The sequence below is a fragment of the Rhinatrema bivittatum genome, chromosome 9 (genome assembly GCF_901001135.1).
Source record: "Rhinatrema bivittatum chromosome 9, aRhiBiv1.1, whole genome shotgun sequence".
In the NCBI taxonomy this organism is placed as follows: domain Eukaryota; kingdom Metazoa; phylum Chordata; class Amphibia; order Gymnophiona; family Rhinatrematidae; genus Rhinatrema; species Rhinatrema bivittatum.
In genome coordinates, this window is record NC_042623.1 from 19,380,520 (window position 1) to 19,405,058 (window position 24,539).

Genomic DNA, 24,539 nt, shown 5'->3' on the forward strand with positions numbered 1-24,539 from the left:
ATTACATTTTAAAATATGTGGCGTTTATGGCTCTCTCAGCCAAAAAGGTTCCTGACCCCTGCCCAATATAAAGTGTGTGAAATTTTGCAGAATTTTAAGTTCTTGTGCACAGAATCCCCCCCAGGAGTGAGTTAATACAAAGGCTGATGCGATCCGAACTGACCGCTCTGCTTTATGCAGTTAAATTCTTCCAAGGACCCTTGTCTCAGCTTTGGGCTTTACCTCTGAATTCTGAGAGGTTTAACCACTTAAGAGTCTCCCACTTTTACATATTAACACACTTAAGGGCGGCTGCAAAGTGCCATTTACTAACGGCATCAGCGTTTCCACATACCCTGGGCGAGGAGGCAGTGCAGCAGGAGGGCGGAGTTTATAAGATGCTCTCCGGGGGAAGTATCTTTCATGGACTGTGTTTCCACAGGGAGGGTGATTTTAGACGGACCGCAGAGGGCTACAGTCGGCTGGTACTTTTTACTCGCAGCCTTTAGCCCAAATTTTCACACACATCCGCTTTAAAGATTTTGCTGGTGTACGCATAACCTGGCGCGGCACACAAAGTTGCACACGTGCTCTTGAGCAAGCGTAACTTTGCACAGTGTGGATTTGCACGCACGCTTTCAAAAATCGAAAGCGGGAGTGCCCACTTACCATGCACGTAGAAATGCACAGAAAATTGTTTTCCACGCATACTCTCTGCACACAGGCGCAGAGCCGGTTTTCAAAAAGGGATTTACGTGGAGGAGCCGGGGCTGAAGACGGCGCGGCGTTGGAAGCGCGGGCTTAAAGCACCAGTAAACGGTTGGTTTCCATTCGTGTGGAAGGTGTTCGCTACGCAACTAATTACTTTTTACATGTAAGAGCTGCCCCTGCGGATCACATCCAGGTTAGGGAACGGGATAGCAAGCTCGACTGTAGGCCGCGCGGCTCTGTTCGGTGTAACCGCGCAGTCACGCGGTGTTCAGCCCAGCGATTCGAACATGGACCTTTCAGCCTGAGAAGCCTCTCCCCACCTGGGGCAGCTTGCCAGGAACGAGCGCATCGTGGAACGTGGCGGCAGGAAAGAACCAGCTGGCCCCCCTCCAAGCCTGCCCAGTTGAAATTCTTCCTCTCGGGTTCTCTATCACTTTGGGCGGATGAGCAGATCATTTCCCAGACATTTACCAACCTCAGCTTCCCCCGCAATTTTTTTTTTTTACTTGACTTCTCAACCCGGTTCCTACCAGCGCCCTGGGAGAGGGGAACTGAAAGAGAGGGGGGGGGGATCTTAATTATTTTGTTAGCACTGTGTGCAGTGACTCCGCGAAGGCGCCTCGCCGAGAAGATGAAGACGGTGCGGAGTATTCGAACAAGGGGGAATTCTGCCATCAAGCTTCAAGATCGACAGGTCTGTTGCCAAATAACTGGTTATCAATTTAACCCCCCTGGGGGGGGTGAAACGAGGGTCCCTTGCTGGGGGGTCTCTGGAGAGACCTGAGAGGGTGCAGGATATTAATACACATTATATCATTTGGGGGGATTAAAAAAAAATAAAAACACAAAACTCCCCACAAGATACATTATCGGTAGGACACCTGACATTTCTAGTTGATCTAAACCACAAAGGTTTATATTGAAGTCGCACATAAAAAGAAAAAGGACACAGGAAGATATTTTGGGAATGTTTTTGGAGCGTGCGCTGGGTACGCCTTTCCTCGGTCAGTGAGACTGAATTGTGTTTCTGTCAGCTGGGAGCTGATCAGCACTGAGGTATGAACGCACCTGCTTTTCGTTCAACATTTTGGAATACGGAAAATAAAAAGGATGGAGTTTACAAATGTACGATTGATTTACTGGTCACTTTATTCGTATTCAGGTCTGTCTACAAAGCCCCAGCGCCTCGCTTGGTGATACTTTTAATAGTGCAATTTTCTACACAGGTAAGTAAAACGCATTGGGCCGGATTTTCAAAGGGTTACTCGCGCCGGGCCTGTCTTCAAAAGGACCAGCGACGCGTGTAAAGCCCCGGGACGCGGGTAAGTCCCGGGGCTTTATTATAGGGATGGGACGGGGGCGGGGTCAGAGGCTCCCGGCACAGCGACCATTTGCCGCTGTGCGGGGGATCGCGCGCCGGCAGTCGGCTCGGTGCGCGCAACTTACTTCAGCCCCAGGGCTGAGGGTAAGTTGCTGAGGGTTCGGCCTGAGGAAGATGGGGTGTAACCTGAGGAAGGTAACGTGCTAAGGTCAGTCCTGGGAGGGGGGAGTGGGGAGAATGCTGGGGGTCTTCCCCCATCCACACGAGGAGTCTCAGGGTGACCAGAACTCAAAAGCTCCCAGCTGTGCTACTCGGGGGTTTCGGTTCAGTTTTTGTCTGCACCTTCCTGTTCTGTATTTGGTGAGGATTTGTCTGTGATCTGTGCGTTAGGGGTGAAGGATTTTGCTAGGGCTTAGTTTCTGTGTCGAGGTCTGTAGTTCACCTTCTCCCTCTATTAGAATAAGAAGTGCATTGGTGTTCTAGGACCCCCTTATTATATTTCCAGATATAAGGGTTACACCTTTGGCACCAGGATCACACTTGCCCACTACAGATTATAAATACAAATACTGTTGTGTGTGTAAACCAAGAAAAAGAAAAAGACTCATGGTGTTGAGTACAGGGTGAGGGTGCAGTTTTTCACGTGGCCATAGCTGCCGATTTGCTTGGCTACGGCTCTGATTAAAGGCCTGAGTCACCGAGGCTCTTTCCCCCATTCTGAGTGCGTCTATGGGAAAAATGCTTAGGGGTAGATTTTTTTTAAAAAGCGCGATCGCGTACTTTTGTTTGCGCAGCAGGCACAAACAAAAGTACGCTGGATTTTATAAGATACGCACGTATCTTATAAAATCCTGGATCGGCGCGCGCAAGGCTGCCGATTTTGGGCAGCCGGCGCGCGCCGAGCCGCGCAGCCTGCCTCCGTTCCCTCCGAGGCCGCTCCGAAATCGGAGCGGCCTCGGAGGGAACTTTCTTTCTCCCTCCCCTCACCTTCCCCTCCCTTCCCCTACCTAACCCACCCCCCCCGGCCCTATCTAAACCCCCCCCCCCTACCTTTATCCATGGATTTACGCCTCCCAGAGGGAGACGTAAATCCACGCGCGCCAGCAGGCTGCTGGCGCGCCGAGACCTGACCCGGGGGCGGTTCCGGAGGGCGCGGCCACGCCCCCGGAACGCCCCAGGCCGAAACCATGCCCCCGGGCCTGCCCCCGAAACGCCGTGTCCCGCCCCCAAAACGCTGCGTCGTTCGGCCCCGCCCCCGACATGCCCACTTCTAAAAACCCCGGGACTTACGCGCGTCCCAGGGCTCTGCGCGCGCCGACGGCCTATGCAAAATAGGTGCACCGGCGTGCCAGGGCCCTGCTCGCGTAAATCCGCCCGGATTTACGCGAGCAGGGCTTTGAAAATCCGCCCGTTAGTGAACGAGACCCTGCATTTTCCTGCCCAGCAGATCCCGCAGAAGGGGGTGAGGGGCCATGCGGATGATGCTTACATTCCACCGAGACTCCCAGGATAGCCAGTTTCTTGGCAGGGTCCTCGCTGTAGCCCAGACGCACGGTGCATTGATCTGTGCTTGGCGTGAACGTAGACTTCACTTTCAGGCACAGCATCTCCGGCAAACCCTTCTCCACCACCTGAAGCGAATGGTCCTGAAATAACACCAAGACACATATTTAAAAAAAAATCCCAAAACAAATAAAACTGTAGCATGTACCCATCGACTGGATGCAGCCACACGGTGTGTGCTCTTTGCTGTTCTCGTGGCCTCTCCATTTTACTAAGAGTATAGTCACGAATCCGAGGGCTACCTTTGAAACGAATGGGATGGGAGCCAACCCCAATGTGTTTGTTAGAAGAGGCTTTTGTTTGTAACAGAATAAGACTTCTGAAACAAATACCGTAGAAGGAATTACTGTGGGCGGGTAAGAGAGCCCGTTGTTATCACTAAACGTTCTTGTAGATAGGAAGCAGTGTAACAATGCTCCTGTTCTTATAGAGCACTTCTGTCTTTAAAGGGAGGCTGAACAGTTATTGTTACCTGATCAGAACTGGGCCTTCGTTTCTCTGTCGTGAAAGGATGAAAAGCTGAGCGCGCTGGGATCCGACCTTCAGCTTTTGCCCAGAGTTTAATAGGTAGATGCACCAGACACGTCATCCCCTTTAGCCACCCACCCCCCTCCGATGATGACAGGCAGCTGGGGATAAAGACTGGGACACCCATCCAGAGGGACCGCTTTCTGGCTGCCGGACCCCTGCACGTCCCGCCCTGGCGGCGCCCTTACCGAACGCGAGGAGAAGGAGAGACTGGAGCGCAACAGCTCCTCGCCCAAAACTGCTCCCTTCCACGTGCCCCTAGGGAGGCAAGGGGCTGAGGCCTCCTCCAAAGATGGGCCGTGGCGATAGGGGTGCCGCCTCCTCCATCCCCTCAGCCCTCTCGCCCAGGCCGCACGCGGCACGAGCGGGGGGCACCCGATCAAACCTGTCCCCTTACACAGGAGCAGGGGGCGGCTCCGGAGGGGCTCCAAAGGCTGGCTTTCAGGGGGAGGGACGAGCGATTCCTGGGATAGAGGGCCACGGGGGCGGAAGGGGCAGCACCGCTTTCACCACACTACCCTTCGGCAGGTGCCTACCCCCACCTGATTAGAAATCCAGCCGCCAGGTGCTCGTGTTCTCCCCGGCCCATCCTCCCAACCAGCGAGAAACGGAGGGGCCCAGTCCCAAGCCAGAGCCTCTACCTCTTCTTGGCTTAGCAATACCCAATAGCCCCACGGCCGCTCCACTTCTTGGTGATGCAGGGGCTGTGTGTCCCCTTCGGGAAGGCCGGCCGTCATATCGGTTTGTCGTGTGGGCTATCGCCGCTCCCCAGAGCGGTGGAAAAAAAGCAGGAGTCGGCCACCTCTCCCTGCCCCTCTCCTCCTGGCACCCGCAGGGCAGTCTGGGTTTCCCCCAGCCTTATCCCTACGCCGGGGAGACGGCGATGAGGTTCAGAGTAAACCCCACCCCACCCCCTCCCTCCCTCATCACCACCACCACCACCAAATGATATTTCCAGCTCATCCCCTTCCCCTGCTTATCTGACAGTGCCAGCGGCTTTCAGCTTACAGGAATAGAAAAGGTCTCCGGGGACCTGGTGATCTCAGATATAAACGATCGCTTTCAAAAATAAAACCCTCCCAGGACGGTAAGGTTACGCAAACACGGTCAGGTTTTTAAAACAATAAACATTACCATCTTTTTTTTTTTTTTTTTTTAATGTTTGTTTTGTTTTTACTTTCATTTTCCAGGCTGCAAGAAGATAAACATTTTCTCACGACAGTATCCTGGCACGCACCTCTGTTTCCCGAGAAACAGGGCTGAACCCTACAGTGTTAAGACCGTGTTGGGAAAAAAAAAAAAAGAACGGTGGAGAAAGATCAAGTATTGTGATTTTTTTTTTTGGACAGCCTCAGGTGGCCACGGGACACAATGGATCGAGCTGCCCACCTCAACTCAAAGAGGCTGAACCAGGCCGGGCTTTGCCCCTCCCGTCGCATGCACGGAGTTGTAGTTCCGATCTCCTGGAGAACAGTAAGACTACATCTCCATGCATGCAACGGGGCGAAATCAGGACCGGCTCGGCCTTTTCAGCTTGACCTGGGGGAGGTGGCCAATAAGCAGGCGCTTTCGATTTTGAAACAACACCAAAGCATCGGTGGCATTTGTTGCTTTGATTCGTGCTGTTTTCAAAACGAAATGACAGAAAAACCCTCAAACTTATGTTTCATTATATTTTTTTTTTTTTTTCGTTTTTAGCACCTGCTAAAACCTTTTAGGGAGCATTAAATGGTAATGAAGCGCAGGCTAAATGATTTAGCACACTAAAACCATTTAACGAGCGCCAAAGCGCAAACAAAACAAAACTAATAGCGAATCAAAACGTTTCTCCCTGCATATCCTTAGATGGGACACCACTGATGCTTGGAAAACACATCAGGCGGTGGCTCATAACTATTGGCAAGGTATCCAGGGGCATCAGGTAACCCAGGCCCCCGGGTACACATAGCGGCTGGATTTCAGGCCCCTCACCTGGGGCCATCGCTGTAATGAGTACGTAAGGTGGCAGGGGATACAAAATAGGGGGAAGAAAGCCAAGATGGTAGCAAATTAAAGCTCTTATTGTGAGATCCCAGCTGGTTCGAGCTGGAGGCCCGAAGGGGCAAGAGATTTCCAAATCAAACACCCACACCAAAAGAAAATAAAGCAGTGCCCTTTGTGTACAGGGATCATTTCAGACACACACACACACACACACACACACACACACACACACCAGTCGAGAAGCAATATAAACCATGTATCAATCACATTCTCTTTATTCGTTTTTCCCTTAAATTCTTTAGCAGTTTCCTTGCAGATTTCCCTGAATTTCTTTTCTTTTGATCTGGCAGAAATCATTTTATAAGTGCACTTCTGGCCTCCTGCCACTGGGGGCGCCATTGTGACGAGGCAGTAGAGTGTGCGCAAACAATAGAGCAGAAATCAATAAAGACGCCGTGCTGCTGGCATTTTTACACTGATAATTTCCCTCTGAATAAAAACACTGACAAATCTGGTATTTTAGCCAATTCTAGTTTCACTGGAAGCAAAGCAGGCCTTAGGTGGGGTGGAGCTTGAGCTCTTTTGGAAACTCACGGAGTCAACAATTGCTTGTATAAATATTACTGATTGTTTTTTTTTCCTTAAAGATCTAAACTCTGGCAGGATGCACACGCTCAGCAGGAGAAGAAAAAAAAACTTCTTTGAGGCTTTATCAACATTGTTAATCAACTTCCTATGATTCAGAGTTGAAGATGTCAAGGCCTGAAATGGATGACCAGTGGAGGTGATGGAGGCTTGCATTTTTAACAGATTCTGCTTGGGACAGATATGGAGGGCAGAGGTGGGTAAAGAGGTTGAGAGGTCATGGAAAGACAGGAGGGTGGCGGCTGGGGACACTTGAGCTGGGCCGAGTAATGGAATTTATATGCGCACCCATCCAAAGCGGAAATATCTCAACTGAGCCGACGGGATGAGCCAGTTTGGTCTTTTATCTTCTGCGTTACTACGTAATCACCGATAACTTTAGTGGTAAGTCTGGCTCGGCACGTTATTCTGGACAGCAGAAGATTCTCGCCTGGAACCGAAACATTTAAGAATAAAAAAAAACACAGTGCCTGGTATCCTCTTTCGAGCATGCAGTCCGACACGAGCGGTGACACTGTAGAAGGGCTGAGAGGAAGGGGGAAATGACATGCCACTCTACAACACGGCGACAGAATCCGAGCAGGCATGGGAGAGACACAATGGGCGCTTACGTGGCATGGCAAAGGTGGGAGGGGAGATCAGGCAAGGCCCGTGGCAACGCTGAAGACAGGTAGAAATGGGCCAGACCGGGTAGATTAGGCGGGCCTTATGTGTCGACGTCCTCTATATTTCTACAGGGGCCACTTGCTATCAGAGGAGGGCCCTGCTGCAGGCGACACGGCTCCGAGGCGTTGCAAAGGCTGCCCCTCTCGGTACCGTGACCCCCAGGTATCCTTCTTTTCCAAAATGCTTTCTTTTTTTTTCTCGTTTCTAACTTTATTGGCAGTTAAACCTGCTTGGTAATGTTATTGTTTTGTATTATTAACCAACCAAGCGGGGATTAAAGGGAGATGTGTGCCGAGTTTTCCAGTTCTCTGCAGAGCACCGTGCGCCCCGTTCTTTGGCCGTTTTGGGAATTATGAAACCCATGGCAGGACACCGGAATCCCTGTAGGTTGTGAGCATTCTTATTATTGGACCATCAGAAAAGGTGGCAGAGGGACCTGACAGGTCTGGTGGTTGGAATAATGGACCGGGAGCCAGCAGGCCTGTGATCTTAGTCCCAAGCCCCTTTTATCTCCCATTGCCTCAGGGAAACTCAGTAAAGTCACATCCCTGAGTCAGGCGGACACTCTGGCTGGCGGTCCCGCTCTCGGCCATCGCTCCCTTAAACTTAGGCCAGTCACTGTCGTGTTTTAGGAGCAGAGAACGTGCTTTGTGCACGCATCATGTTTGGTGAACCTAAATCTCCTGTACAGGATCCCTCAACCTTTGCATGCAACCACGCATCGGCCACGAGAGATCAATACTGAAAGGGTTCTATCTGGCCAAGTAAGGACTTAGCTGGCTAGATCAAAGCCTTCGAAAACCGAACAGGCTAAGCAGCAAAATGTAATCACCTGACCTTCACCGGGCAGCTAAGATCATCTGCTCTGGTTCTGAGTGGGCCTGGAGGTGAGGTTCAGTCGGGGGTGAGGGTAGAAAGTTAGGTGGATAGCGCTGGGGGAGGGAGGGGGTGCTTGTATTTTTTTCATGTTGAGGGCCAGCAGAGGGGGAAGAGGGTTGGACTTAGGGGACACGGTTTGTGATCTGTTGTTTTTTGGTTTTTTTTTTTTAAATATATTTGGTGTTAGGAGGGAGAAGGATCAGAAGATATTTGAAAGGATTTAGCTCAGCAGTGCTGGTTCTCAGGTATAAGTAGCTCAGGGGCTCGTGTACCAAGCATTTTTCCCGGAGACATAGAGAGGTCAATATTGAAAACTAAACATTTAAATGGATAACTTATGAGTTCGATGGATAATTCGGAGTTAGAGGGACAAGCTGTGAGTTACTCATCTAAACGGCTTTGAATATTGACCTCACAGTGGGAGACGAGCCTTAGTAAATCAGGCCCTAGCCGACCAAATTCTAGATTTATCCGAAATTTCAACCCAAAAGCGAGCTGCTTAGGTTCGGCTGAAAATTCACCCAAAGCGATCCGGCTATGTCACCCGCTCGGTGCATCTCTGAATGCAGATCCCTCCTGTGCCTGTGGGAGAAAGCTTTAGTGAGTCCGCCTGCTAATGAGGGACTGTGTGTGTGAGAGGGAGGGTGAGCTTCAGCCACAGTGACAGCGCGGCACGGCCTTGTACTAACTCTGCCCTCCACCACGGCCACGATGCCACCAAGGAGGATGTAGCAGGGTGGGGGCTGGACCTTTTAAGATTTGAGCTGCCCCCACCTCTCCCTCGCCCCCCCAAGTCGTGAAGACCAGGAAAGTGATGGAACGGCAGCGGCAGAACCAAACCGGCCATGGGCCTTCCGTGCTCTTCCCCCGCGCCTGGGAGAAAGAAAAGGCAAGAAAACAAACGGCTTTGCTTTCCAGGGCAGCGAGCCTCGGCGTGCAGATTCTGGCCCTGCAGGAGGATCCGATCCGATCTCCTTCCCCGCACTGGCGCAAACCTGAAAGCAACAGGCGCCCACACGAAGTAAGAGCCCTCCAGTCGACAAAGAGAGCCGGGGACGAGAGCTGGGATAGGTTCACAAGCTCTGCTCTCTCTGCGGTGGGCTGACGGCACGGAGCCCCCCCCCCCCCCATCCCTGCCGTGGCCAGAAACGGAGGCCGGCGGCAGGTCCTAGGGGAGGACTTCCCTTACGCCGGGCGTCCTACACCTGTGCCGAGCTTTTCACAGCCTCTGCAGCTTTCACTGGTTCAAGGCACCCGAGTTCAAGAATGCACCCCCTCCCCTGTCCCGCCCTGCCCCCCCATCGCGGCCGTGGATAAAACTGAGGGGAATTCCGTGAAGATTCAGAACCAATGTCAGGAAGTATTTCTTCACGGAGAGGGTGGTGGATGCCTGGAATGCCCTTCCGGAGGAAGTGGTGAAGACCAGAACTGTGAAGGACTTCAAAGGGGCGTGGAATAAACACTGTGGATCCATAAAGTCAAGAGGCCGTCAATGAAGAGTAGGTGGCTCACCAGAATGATGGCTACTGCCTGGAGACAATACCCTTATTCAATAAACGTACACACGGTTACTGTGACTCCAACATCGCTCTAAGCTTCAACAGCAAGAGGAAATGTGGAAAAAAGGATTTGCACTCACAAAGCGGGGAGTAGCTGGCTTGTTACGGCGGTTACTACCCCAAACCAAATAAGCCTGATACTTCACTTTCGATGCATATCCAGCATAGCTCTCTGCTTCAACGGCAGGGGAGAAGAAAAACTGATACTTCGCGCATATCCAGCATAGCTCTCTGCTTCAACGGCAGGGGAGAAGAAAAACTGATACTACACGCATATCCAGCATAGCTCTCTGCTTCAACGGCAGGGGAGGAGAAAAACTGATACTTCATGCATATCCAGCATAGCTCTCTGCTTCAACGGCAGGGGAGAAGAAAAACTGATACTTCACGCATAACCAGCATAGCTCTCTGCTTCAACGGCAGGGGAGAAGAAAAACTAATACTTCACGCATAACCAGCATAGCTCTCTGCTTCAACGGCAGGGGAGAAGAAAAACTGATACTTCACGCATATCCAGCATAGTTCTCTGCTTCAACGGCAGGGGAGAAGAAAAACTAATACTTCACGCATAACCAGCATAGCTCTCTGCTTCAACGGCAGGGGAGAAGAAAAACTAATACTTCACGCATATCCAGCATAGCTCTCTGCTTCAACGGCAGGGGAGAAGAAAAACTGATACTTCACGCATATCCAGCATAGCTCTCTGCTTCAACGGCGGGGGAGAAGAAAAACTAATACTTCACGCATATCCAGCATAGCTCCCTGCTTCAACGGCGGGGGAGAATAAAAACTGATACTACAGGCATATCCAGCATAGCTCTCTGCTTCAACGGCGGGGGAGAAGAAAAAGTGATACTACACGCATATCCAGCATAGCTCTCTGCTTCAACGGCGGGGGAGAAGAAAAACTGATACTACACGCATATCCAGCATAGCTCTCTGCTTCAACGGCAGGGGAGAAGAAAAACTGATACTACACGCATATCCAGCATAGCTCTCTGCTTCAACGGCGGGGGAGAAGAAAAACTGATACTACACGCATATCCAGCATAGCTCTCTGCTTCAACGGCGGGGGAGAAGAAAAAGTGATACTACAGGCATATCCAGCATAGCTCTCTGCTTCAACGGCGGGGGAGAAGAAAAACTGATACTACACGCATATCCAGCATAGCTCTCTGCTTCAACGGGAGGGGAGAAGAAAAACTGATACTTCACGCATATCCAGCATAGCTCTATGCTTCAATGGCAGGGGAGAAGAAAAACTGATACTTCATGCATATCCAGCATAGCTCTCTGCTTCAACGGCAGGGGAGAAGAAAAACTAATACTTCATGCATATCCAGCATAGCTCTCTGCTTCAACGGCAGGGGAGAAGAAAAACAACCAATAAGGGCTGAATAACATAGTCTGGGTAAAACAAATAAGCATGGGTGTAGCTTGCTTATTGCGGCGGTTACTACCCCTACTACCCCTAACTAATCAAGCTAGATATTTCACTTGGATGCAGCTCCATCACTGCTCTCTACATTAATGGTGGGGGTGGAAGGGAAATAGAACCAAAGAGCTAAGAGAAACAGAGAAGTATGAGAAAAAAAATGTGTGAAGCTTGCTGGGCAGACTGGATGGGCCGTTTGGTCTTCTTCTGCCGACATTTCTATGTTTCTATGTTTTCCGCCGGAAGAATGCCATGTCCTGGGGATACCGACCACAGATCAATAAGTGCCCTCCCTGCGGTTCTCTCTCTCGTCCTCACAGCGCTCTTTGCCGTGCGCATAAAAAAAAATGACGAAGAACCATGAAATTTAATTTTTTTAGTCTGAAAAAAAAAATAAAAATCACAGCCTCCCCATTAATATCGGCTCTACAGTCCGATGGAGCTTTATAAATATCAGCTGAAATTTTCTCTAAAACAAATAGAAATCCCAGTCAAAATAATCTCAGAAAGCCTGGAGTCCTCCGTAACCGGGGCGTCAGTAACCAGGCCTAACAACATTTTAAAAGGAATTGCAGAGTGGCCTGTGGCCTGGATGGCAGGCACTGGGCGCCAGCACGCCTGAGGTGCCCGGTCTGGGGGTCCTCACCCCGGGTCAGCCCCTGGAAAGGCGTGAGAGTTTAAGAGTCGGGGGTCCAGCTAGTGGCTGGGGTTAGAGCTTGCATGCCGGGTTCTGGAGGACGCACCGCCGCGTGGCTCCCACCCTCGGGACTGTTTCTGCAAGGACCAGGACTAGGATCAGCGGGGAAGGGGGGGGGGTGGGTGTTTAAACTGCGGGCAATATTCCCTGGCACCTGAGAATGAAAGCTCAAGGTGCCAGAATCCCGGTACTGGTTCTGATTGAACTGGGCCAAAAAAAAAAAACCAAAACAGAATGGCAAAATTCTCCTTAAATGTTTTACATTGCCACGGAGTTTTAACGTGACGCCATTATTTATTTAACATTTTTATAAGTCGTCTATACAGAGCTCTGGGCGGTGCACAAAGGAAACATACATAATCCTATAAAAAACAATGACAAAATATATTTAAAAAACAGACAAAAAAAAGAAAACTAATTACTGACACGACATCACAAAAATAGCAAAAGAACCAGTGCTTCCTTCCCAGGACCAGCCTAAAGAACTGAACAGAGTCGGAAAAGTGTCTAAGACTTATAGGCTGGCCCGAACAGGTGAGTTTATCAACTCCTGGATCTCTCTGCTGGAAATACAGAACTGATGCGTGCAGTAATGTAACCCGTACCACAGATCACAAACTTTAGAATTATTCTGCAGTCCTCTCTGGCCTTTGGAAGCAAAAAACAGCTGGAAGAGTTTGAGGCAAACTCCTTAAATAAGATTCCAGCTTCCCTTGTCTCTGCCTGTGCTCTGTGCTAATATTCGGCTGTCTTGGCCAGTGCTGGCCTAACCCTCTCCTTCTTTGATGATGCTTCCCGCTTGCCTCTCTTCCTAAGGCAGGCGCCGCGATGTTTCTGAATGGCAGGCGGCTACAGATCTGGAGCTGACAGTGATGCCATTCCCCAGTCCTCTCCCTGGCTTTTCCTTGCATGCTCAGCTGTGCTGGCTCTCTATGAGATTGTCGGGGTGGGGGTAGAGAGACTGAACTCATTTTGGTAGCAAGGCCTTTGCTTGACAAAATGTTTCAGGTAGATGGAATCTGCCTCGAGATAAGAGGAAAGACCAGATGACTCCTGGAGGTGCCTTCCAGTCCTGTTGTGTAGTTCGAGGGACCTCAATCTTGTGAGCCATGAATCAGTGAGATTGGCTTTTTGACTTGAGGTGTGGTAAAATAGTCGGAAGGTTGAGCTATGAGTTGGGAGCCCTCATGGGACACAGTCATCCATCCGTGATTCACTTTATCCAGTGGATGCCACAGTCTTTGAAAGCTTTCATGCAACGAAATGTCAGACACTTGCTGCCGGGGCATCCATCCTAGAGGTGGCTTGCACATATATTTTAGAAGAATTAAACCGTAAATCATGCTGGGATACTGGACGGGCAAAGGGGGCTCTAAAAAAAATCCAAATTAATATTTATATAATTAAAATAAAAATTATTTTAATTTTTTATTGTATTTTTGACCCAACAGTTTCCTCCTGCTTCATGGGGTTTCTGGCTTGGTCAGAACCGTAGTCTATTGGGTTATGGGGCCAGAAGCCTTCATTTGCAACCATCTGGGTTTTCCCCCTAAATTTTCTAACTTCCCACCTAATCCTTGGCTAGGGGCTACAGACCACAGCTCCTGCCAGAACCCAATGCATGCGCACCCTAAGTCTGGCCAGTGGGTGTCACTGTTGAGCAATGGCTGGGGCTTCCCTCCCTCCCGGGGTTGTGAACACTACTTCTGCAGTAACCCCAGGCCTGACTGGTTCAGGGGAATTGAAGACCTGACCTGGAAAATGTACCCCAAGTCCCCTCTGCATGGCAGTGTACAACACCGCTACTGGCCCAGCCCAGTAATTTACTTTCTAATTGATGAATTCTGGCACTAATGAAGGGCATGCATTTGTTTTGAAACAGCATGAAAAGCCCAATGAAACAGCCTGTTTCGTAATCTGTCGTTTCAAAACAAAACGAAAATAAAACTCCAACGAAAATTCATGGATTTTTTTCGTTTCATTTACAAAATAGCAGCACCCTTCCTGTCCTGGATGCCCGTGGCTGCTGCTACAAAAAACCTACGTGCCACTGAAATTAACAAATTTAAGCCCCCTCCCCCCCAGGCCTCACTCTCTGCCTCCCTACCCACCCTCCTCAATTCTTCTTACCCCTTCCCAGAGGCCATCGAAATCCGAATGTGGTAGGCGTGATCCCCCACCGTGTCCCGATTTGAAAATGGTGGCAGCCTCAACGCCAGCTGATGGCAGAAGTGACGGGGTGATCGCTCCTGCACCATTTGTAATTCAATGTCCGCAGGGAACAGGTAAGGCCATCCGGGGAGAGGACACAGGAAAAGGTCTGGAAGATTCAATTTTAAACTTTCTCCCACCGAATTTTGCTTCGGTGGGAGAAAGGGAACCTGGTCCCTTGCGTTTCCTTTTATTTTCCTATTTGTTTTCATGATTATTTAAATTTCAAAGAAACAAAATAAACTGAAGTAAACAAATGAAACATAAAAAGCACAAAAGATATAAATTAAAAATCAAAACAAAATATCTGTCAATGCACACCCATAATACTGATGATATCTGTAGCAATGAAGAACGTGATCAAGATATGGCTGACTGCGTTCCTATTAGAAGAGTTTTGGCAAATCACAGGCATATTTTGGCCATTTCTTGTTGAAATGCCACTGTCAGGCATTCACTATGGGCATCACCCCTGATAAACATTAAAACAGGTCCCTTCTAATAACAGGAGTCCAGCAATGGCAAAATCGTATAATTTGAAGCCACCATGCTTGGTTGGAATTGGGTTACCATCCATGAACTAGCCCTTTCCTATCTGAATACTGGCACCCAGGAATAGATGGGCTCTCAAAATATTCAGTAAAACACTGGGTATGTAATTATGGCGAACACTGCCTTCCTGTGTTGGAGAACTTGCTTAAGAGGAGGTTTCAGTTACCACAGCAACGGGGCTTGTGCTATGTAGGATATAACAAAGCTAACAGATTGTTCTCCATGATTATCAATGAGGCCTCATTATTTTTGTCACGTTAACGCCTTAGTGCTACTCGTAATACCCACTCAGAGTTAACCCTGTCAATACTTGCCCACCAAAATCTATTCCTATGACAAAATACTGGCAGATACCCCTATAGGCAAGTACCTTGCCCTGTGAGGTATTTGCCCAGCTGTCCCTGGTGGTTTCTAGGGACACTAAAATCCCACACAACCGAGGAGTCACAAAGTTCCTAGAAATGTACCTACAGACCAAATACAAAAAATGCTGGGATCATCAATCAGTTACAGGACAGGCCTAACAACCTAAAAAGTTTATGAATAAATAGCAAGAACAGTGAACAGAAAAAGATGTAATCTGAAAACAGCAACAGGTAAAAAAAATCAAGGATTCCTACAGTTAATGCTAATTAGACGATTTTCACTGCACTTTTTCAGTGCCTGGGGAGGTTCGGGAGAAGCTGCCTTCACAAGGATGTGTCAAATTGGGCCAGGGTCTCTGCATTGATCTGCTTCCTCTGCACTCCCAACCAAGACTGAGATTTCTGGAAAACTGTGGGCTATGTCATTCTGGGGCAGGTACTAAACAACCAACGAAAGCGCAAAGCATCAGGCAGAACGTTGCATTACACCATCTTGTGGAGAATGGAGGAAGTATGCATTCTGTAACTCACTTTTGGGGTACACGGCAAGTTAACCTGTTCAGTCCCAGCCTCCAGAAACTGCAGATCACAGCAGCAGTTAGGCTGCCACCTACCTGTCAGTTCAAGAATTGCAAGGGAAAGGAGATCTTACCGGGGAAACGAAAAGTTCTGAGGGCTAAAATAAGAAATCTCGCCCAACACCCATCCCCATTTTGCCATAATTTCCAAGACAAAATTCTGTCAACCTGCAAGAGAAACTAAAAAAAATCCATGGCCGCCATCATTGGTAGCGAAGTCATCCTTTGGAAAAAAAACAAACTGTAGTGCTGGAAGAGATTAACAAACTGTAATAGACTGGTCCCAATAATTGAACGTATACGTGTTGGGTACCAAGCTTCAAAGGTGCGTTTGCAACACAATCGGGCCGATTCAGTAAAATGCACGGGAGAGCCCAGGCCACTCTCCTGGGCGCGCGATTCAGTATGCAAATGAGGGCCCGCGCTAATAAGGAGGCGCTAGGGACACTAGCGCGCCCCTAGCGCCTCCTTATTGGCGGCCGACGCTTAATTTAACAGGCGTCGGTTGTCGAACCCGCTGACAGCCAAGGGTTCAGAAAACGGACGCCGGCAAAATTGAACGTCCGTTTTCAACCTGCAGGCCGCGGGCAGATTTTTTATTTTTTTTTAATTTTCGGGGCCTCCGACACCCGCTGACAGCCAAAGGTTCAGAAAACGGACGCCGGCAAAATTGAACGTCTGTTTTCAACCTGCAGGCCGCGGGCAGATTTTTAATTTTTTTTTAATTTTCGGGGCCTCCGACTTAATATCGCTATGATATTAAGTCGGAGGGTGCACAGAAAAGCAGTTTTTTCTGCTTTTCTGTACACTTTCCCGGTGCCGAGAGAAATTAACACCAGCCTTTGGCAGGAGTTAATTTCTGAGAGTAAAATGGGCAGCTTGGCTGCACATTTTACTTTCTGTATCACACAGGAATAACTAATAGGCCCATCAACATGCATTTGCATGTTGCAGGTGCTATTAGTTTCGGGGGATGTTGGCCGCGCGTTTTCCACGCGCTATTACGCCTTACTGTATAATAATAATAGCGCATCGAAAATGCGCGGCCAAACAGGGGTTAATAGTGCGCTCGGCCTGAGCGCACCGTACTGAATTGGCCTGAATATGGGCTAACATTGAGATTCAACATATTCTCCTCAGTGGGAATCAGAATGTTGAAGGCAGAAGATTGTTGCTGTTGAAGCTCGATCCGTGTCTTACTGCGCCATTTTTTCAGGCCTGCATTTTGCAGGCATCTCTATCTTCCTCGGGGTCCCCTGAAGTCCTGGCGTTGCCCACGGGGGATCTGCCAGACCACAGAATGGACTGCATGAGCTGTCCCGCTGCAAGGATGCCCCTGCACCAGGAAACCCCGTGGGGGTGAATAAATTACCTCACCAACATCTGCTGAATGGATACCCCCTGAGCTCATACATGACCTCCCGCCAGCACAGGGCACCTGCCAGAATTGTGCATTAGTCAAATTGTCACCCGGCCCCCTGGCAATCTATGAGGTTGAAGGGGGACATGAGAGTTACAAACTCCGGGCTTTTCAGATGCAAAAAAAAACAAACCTGCTGCAACATTTCAAAAATAAATAAAGTAATCTTCTCTCCAGGGTAGGAGCTGGTTCTTGTCCTCGGGGAGGCTGGGAAACCCCAGATGAAACACGGCAATATCTTGGGAGTGAAGATGCTGTGTTATATGAAAGGTACTTTGTGCTTCTGGGAGTAAGGGAAGCAGAAACAACCCAGTAATCGTTTCAGGATCACAACGTTCATACAGCAGCCTCTGGGATGGGAAGTCTGGCTGATCTGTGCAGCGTCTTGGATTCTGGATTTGAGCCTTCGCTTTTCCAAATCCAAGCTCAAGGCAAGTTACAAATTCAAGTGCAGTCGGAAGGTCCCTGCCTACGTTCGAAGGGACCGATGCAGTAACATGTGGGTTAAAACTGCGATGAAGTTCAGCGCCTACTTCCGTAACACAGGGGTTAAAATTGTTTTTAACTCCCGATGCCGTAAGCTAGTGTTCTGCTAATGCGTCAGGGACTGACTGGAACATATGCGCAGAAACCCGAGTTAAATGGGTACTTGGCCCAGGCTGAATGCACATTTTAAACTCAGGGGAGTCTCTCAGCTGTGATTTATGCGCATAAAACTCATGTTTTGAGCGACCTTCACGCGCACAAAACATGATTTGTGCACATAAAATATGATTTGTGTGCACAAAAATGCGTTCAGCGCAGAAAACATGTTTTGTTCACATAAATCCCGATTACAGGTCCCGGTGTTGGTATTTCAGCTTCTGCCCATGGACTGACACAAGCCCTCCACCTCTGTCCATGAGTAAACTTTCCAGCACAGGGGGGGTAATGGTTAATGCCTTCATTTGCATGGGATTTCCATGTGAGGGTGTGAAGCAGGATGCACAGCTTTGCATGTATATATTTTGTTTGTGCAAGGAACTCCTTGCTGCATCAATAACGTTTGTGCACAAAAAAAGGTGCATACAACTGCGGGTAAAACTGTGCGCTCTGCGGAAGGCCATCTTATTGCATCGCCCCCCCCCCAGGTTTGTACCTGAGAAAATAACATCACGTGCCCAAGATCAGAAGGAGAATCATTGGAAAGAGCAGACATTATTGCCCAGTTGCAGCTGGGTTTCCTGAGATAAAATCAGCTGGACAACTCCAAAAGTCAGGGGCAAACAAGATCTGAATGCACACGTCTGTAGCCACGCCCCCGTGCGATCTAAAAAAAATATTAAATGCCTATCACTCAGATGGTGCATTCCAAAAACCAAAAGGATCGACACCCCCCTCTGTGATTCTGCACTTACAGAAGAGCAGATCGGTGTCAGCTCAAGCAATGTCTGCCTGTAGGGACTGAGGTTTGCCAGCAGATGGCAGCAGTGTGTCATTTCTTTCTCCCATTAGTTGCTTTCTGCTCTCTGTCAGGCATAAATACCTTTTAGACTTTGGAAAGTCACATTAACACTTTTGTGAATCAGCTGCTAAAGCTTATTTTTATGTCCATGCATGATTCCCATGTAAAACAAATAAAAAAAGGCATGTGGCTTTATGGAATCGAGCCTAGAATGGACTTGCTCATGGTCACACTGAGTGGGCAGTGGCAGAAGCAGAATCTGAACCCGGGTCCCCCGCTGCCAAATCCATTCTGCTGAACAGTAAGCCACATGCTCTTTTTGACTGGGTCCTAAAGGCTTCCTTTGCAAACCCAAAAATCAAGACTTGAGAAACAGGACGGTCCATGAGCCTGGCCTATGGCCTAGTAATACGGGGGAGGCAACCCTGGTGGTCTGGTGGTTAGGATTTGCTTTTGTCTCTGTCGCAACCCGAGTCTGATTCCTAGATAAGGTGGCATTTCTTACTTTTCAGAAATCAGGAAAGCAAAGGAGAAGCACAGGGGATCCGGTTTCTTTTTTTGCAGGGAAGTGATCAAGTAGGGTGGTGCAGTAGGAAGGAAATGGATAGGCTGGATGGATCTTCTTTTCTGCTTTTTACCTGCTGTCCTGTTCTGAGTTTCATATTGTACCTCTTATTGTATAAAAGTGTTAAACTACCTGGGGCTCCTTATGCCTCGAGAGGAATTGCCCTCTCATTACCAATTGCACCTTGTAGACTTTCCACTTTATGCAAAACTCTACCACATTATTAAAAGGGGGCTTAGGAAAGGCATAATCCGACTGACAGGTACTCTCTTTGAAAATTATTGCGTGCGCGCAAATCAAATCAGTGGGCTTGTATCTAAAATCTACCAGCTACTTGGTGGCCGCGTGGTACAACCATTCCGACAACAAACAGTATGGACTGAGCACTTTGCGCAAGGTTTATCACCCACAGACCGGGATCTCATATTCACATCTGCACATAAGTGCTCCATATCTGCCAGACTACAGGAGAACTGCGACAAGTTGCTGTACCGCTGGCACTACTCACCCAATAGACTCCGTAAGGTGACCCCCCCTACCGTATCCGAGTATCGCTGGCGGAACCGTGGTGCCGTGGGAACGTTATTACCCTAATCTGGTGGCAATGCCCAGCGGTCACTAGGTACTGGCGGCTAACTATTTCCTGGGCCTCCGCTATCCTGAACACTCCTCTGCCGGTCCAGCCCTTGGCAGGCCCTCTTAAATCTCCTGCTGGAAACAGTTCACAGAGATGCGCAGCGCTTCCTTCAGCAAAAGGCTTTCGTTGCAGCTCGCCTGGCGCTGGCACGCCGTTGGAATGATAGCTTGGTGCCCAGTCTACCTGAGGTCCAACATAAAACTTCACTGTATTCACCAACTCGCCCGCCTTACAGCGATTCACCATGATCTCTGAAGTCTGAGACGCGGGTCTTGCGCCCTTCTCTTCAGGTGCCTTCACAGACCCCATGCAGGCACTTACCCACTGCCTGCAACTCTTGGAACTGAGTATATTTAGCCTTTTCCATACCTTTACCACTCTATTCTGTTTTATCCGCTTGTGGATTTCACCCATGTTGCTATGGGGGGGGAGGAGGGAAGGGAGGGTGGGAATACCCTGTTCTAAACATTTTCTCTATTGAAGCATTGGTGTAAATATGCCTTTTACATTATAATTAACAGTGAAGGTGCTAATGTTTGTAACTTGAATGGCTCGTACTGTTGTATCATTATTTTTCCTCTGCTTTAATAATAAAACGATAAAAAAAAAAAAAATGTAGAAGGGTAAAGGATCCTCAATGAGACAAATGACGCACGTGCCGTGTGCAAAGGCGCTAGCCAGGAAGCTCCTGGTGACCTGCAGGTGACCCATGGACAGGTTGGCATTAGGCCTGGATTTCCCATTAGGGGAAGCTTCCTTCTCTGCAAGCGCTGCCCGAGCCGATCAGCAACGAGCTGCCTTCCCCGCCCCCACCCCTCAAAGGCACAGAACGGGCCCGACGGCATTTGGAGCACCGAGGAATCGCCGGCAGGCCGTCCCCTTAGAGAGTGTAGGGGCGAGCCATTGGCGACTCCTCAGTGATCCAAATGCCGCCGGGCGCTTCCACACCTTCAAGGGGGTTCTTACAGTAAAACGCTGCTGGGACAGTTAGCGAGGATCCCCGTGGCACATCCTAGAGGCGACGCCCTCTCCCCCTAGGACTGTTAGGGCGACCCAGTGTGGCTCCTTTGTGGCGAGAGGGAGCTTACGCAGGGGGTTGACACTGGCTAGGTCGATACTGGTGGGTTGCTGGTGGCCAATTTGCGAAGACATTGACTAATCCTGGACTTTCTCCCTGCATCACAATAGCTAAGGTACGAAATAACATGGCAATTAGGTCAACGAAGAGGAAAAATATGAGGTGATGATGCCATTTTATTGGACTAATATTGTGTACATCTCTTGACTCACGTCCCTTCCAGTAGGGCAGAGTCCAAGATGACATCGGCCAGAAAATCCGTGATATTTTATGAAGGAAGAACATTTTCTCAAGCAATACATTTGAATTCTTTAAGAGGTACTTACGCAAGGCCTGGGGTGCACCTGATTGAGAATTATCACCGAGGCGCTGGACAGGTTGTGGCGTTCACAGACTATCTGCAAGGGGAAGAGAGGAAACACGGGTGAGGCCTCCGGTCCCTGGAATCGCTGCAGTTATCATTTTTCTCCCAGAATTTGGAGCACAGGGCAGAAAAATGGGGGTGCACAAGACGATAGCAGAGTTGCTTACCTGTAACAGGTGTTCTCATAGGACAGCAGGATGTCAGTCCTCACAGACTGGTGGCATCATGAGATGGAGCCCGGCACGGGAAAACGTTTGCCTTAAGCTCCAGCTTGCTCGAGGTCACCAGCAGTGACAGCGGGGCAGGTGCTCTCCCTGGTCTCGGCTCATTACTCTAACCCCTAGGCCACTCCATTCCCTTGCCAGGAGGAATAGTAATGCTGTGATATTTTGCACTGGTGCCTTTTCATAGGTAGGGGTTGTTGCTGCTTGAGTGCTGGGAGTTAGAGCTGTTTCAGTATGGGAGGTTTGCAGGGTTTCATGTTACTTCACAATATGCTCGGTAATGGAGAGAGTCTGTGTCATAGGGATGTGAATCGGGCTTCGGACAATTGAAAATATCGTCGATATTTTCAAAATCGTCAGAAATCGGGGGCTCCCCCGAAACGATAGGAAAACCCCACAATATTGATCGTGGGGGTTCTCTTATCGTTTTGGGGGAGGGCGGGAAAAATGGCACACAAAAATAACCCCTAAACCTACCCCGCCCCTTTAAAACTAAACCCTTTGCTTCCCCCACCCTCCCGACCCCCCAAAAAACCTTTTACAGGTACCTGCTGGTCCAGTGGGGGTCCCGGGAGCGATCTCCCGCTCCCGGGCCGTCGGCTGCCATTAATCAAAATGGCGCCGATGGCCCTTTGCCCTTACCATGTGACAGGGTATCCGTGCCATTGGCCGGCCCCTGTCACATGGTAAGCACTGGATGGCCGGCGCCATCTTTAAAAATGAGTAGCAAGGGGAAACATCCCAGTTCAGCCCAGCCAGAGAGACCAGCCAGTCACTTCAGCGACTACTGTCAGCCAACGTGGTGTGTTTGACTTTCTTTCCATTTAATACATTTTATAGATTTTTTTTTTTTTTTTTTTTTTGCAGTCTTCTGGCCACGAGCAAGAGTTTTGAAATTATGCCAGGCTATAAATCGTTGTAAGTAAGTAAATAAAACTCACAGCTGACACGTTCGTCAGATGCTGTGACCTGATTTCTGAAAATACCTTATCTGCATTAAGTAAAATAAATAACTGCACACAAGCTCACATTTTTCAAAGCTGTCCGTTTCGGTGCAATGCTGTTACCTGCCGGCTTTGCAGCGGTTCTCAGAGGGAGCGTCTGGGCATTACTTTCCGACTGAACCGCCTGTACTTTTAGAAGCTTTTAAGGGAGACTCAGAGGAGGAGCGCGGTCTATGGGCCTGAAAGTTAATGAGGGGAGGGCCAGAAGACACAAGACGCACCTGGGGTGCCTTGTGATGTGTATTAGTACATAGGTTATCCCTCAGCTGCTTAACGCTGCATTAATGGGAACGTGTGGGGTGTGGAATGCAATGTGCAGAGGCTCGGCATGATGTGTAATGGTGCAGCCGGGGGAAGCCGTGTTAATGAAGTTATCAGCAAAGGTTACAGGGTGCCAAGAGGGCACCCCTGGGAGACCGTCTGCAAGATTGACAGGGTGTCAGAGGTTTGACCCTCGGGGCGAGTCTGACAGCCTCAGAGACAGTTCCCGGACCATGGTGAGCCCTTCAGTGCATCAAGAGGACAGAACTAGAACCTCCTGCAGGGCTCAGCTTTGCTGATCTGGCATCCTGGCCTTACTGGCGGCAGCCGTTTGCCAGGCGCAGGATGGCGACGAGGCAGTGCGAGGGTGCACACTCATTTACACTGCGGGAACCGAAGCTGAAGCTAGGGGTTGCCAACTGAATCCAGATTTTCAGGACGGATTGATCCAGTCCTGGTTTTTACTGCAGCTCATGCACAGACTTGTAGCTCTGGGGCTCCTATTAATTTGCCTAAGAAAAGCCCATGGCATTGGGGGTAAAATCAGGACGGGATCAGTCTGCCCTGAAAATCTGGAGCTCGCTGGCAGCCCTAAGTTAACACATCTTCGAGTCATTTGGTCTTCCAGGGTGAGGGAGGCAGGAACAGGCATGAGGCAAAGCACGAGGAGAACTTTATCCCCGACCACAAGATTCCACCAGCGATCTCAGCCCTCGGTGGAAGCTTTCCTTAGGAGCTGTGTGACCTGGCTGAGCGCTGTGACTTTGGAGCCACTGAAGAGGAGCAGATCCGGGACAGGCTGGCGACTGGAATTCAGGACAAAGTTAAGCCACTGAAGCTGCAAATACTGTCCACGGCCATAGAGATGATGAGGCTCTCTGAACCGGTCAAAGCACAGGACAAGATGGAAGCGGTTCAGAGAAGGGCGACCAGGAAGGTGGAGGGTCTTCACAGGATGACATACGAGGAGAGATTGAAGAATCTAAATATGTACTCCCTGGAGGAAAGGAGGAGCAGGGGTGATATGATTCAGACTTTCAGATACTTGAAGAACTTTAATGATCCAAAGACATCAACAAACCTTTTCCATCAGAAAAAAATCAGCAGAACCAGAGGTCACGAGCTGAGGCTCCAGGGAGGAAGACTAAGAACCAATGTCAGGAAGTATTTCTTCACGGAAAGGGTGGTGGATGCCTGGAATGCCCTTCTGGAGGAAGTGGTGAAGTCTAAAACTGTGAACGACTTCAAAGGGGCATGGGATAAACACTGTGGATCCATCAAGTCTAGAGGGCGTGAATAAAGAGGAGGCATTCAAACACTGCACGGAGTGGCAGTAGCCACAGAGGCATTCAAACACTGCACGGAGCGGCAGTAGCCACAGAGGCATTCACGGAGCGGGATGCCAGTGGCCAGTAGTTGGTGCTCCACCTTCACGGAGCGGAAGGATGGAGGGCTGCTATTTCCAAAAAATAAAATAAAATAAAATAAAAACAGGGGTGGGTAAGAGTATGGGGTAAGGGTGTGGCCTGCTTGTTACAGCGGTTGCTACCCCTAATTGAGCTGGATGTCACTTGGATGCAGATTCAAAGCTGCTCTCTAAATTGGGTGGAGGGGAATTAGGGCTGGAGGGTACTGGAAGCCAATAGTAACAGGTGGGAGAGAGGAAAAGGGAAAAAAAATGGATAAAGTGCGTAGCTTGCTGGGCAGACTTGATGGGCCATTTGGTCTTCTTCTGCCGTCATTTCTATGTTTCTATGTTGTGTGGCAAAAATAAGGCTTCAGAGTAAGAAGCAAAGCCACAGCAAGCACCCAGAGACCTCTCCTTCCCACAGGAAAACGAGAAAATGTGGAAGGAGTGGTGGAGACCGTG

General features: G+C 49.4%; 1 protein-coding gene across 1 annotated transcript in view; it reads right to left on the minus strand.

Annotated features, from left to right (window-relative positions):
- Positions 1 to 24,539, minus strand: part of PODXL (podocalyxin like) — a 98,610-nt gene that overhangs the window by 9,097 nt on the left and 64,974 nt on the right. The window contains exons 4-5 of the mRNA XM_029616200.1: positions 21,143 to 21,214; positions 3,501 to 3,657 (exon numbers count right to left, since the gene is read on the minus strand). Of these exons, the coding sequence (XP_029472060.1) occupies positions 3,501 to 3,657; positions 21,143 to 21,214 (229 nt within the window). The remainder of the gene's footprint in view (positions 1 to 3,500; positions 3,658 to 21,142; positions 21,215 to 24,539) is intronic.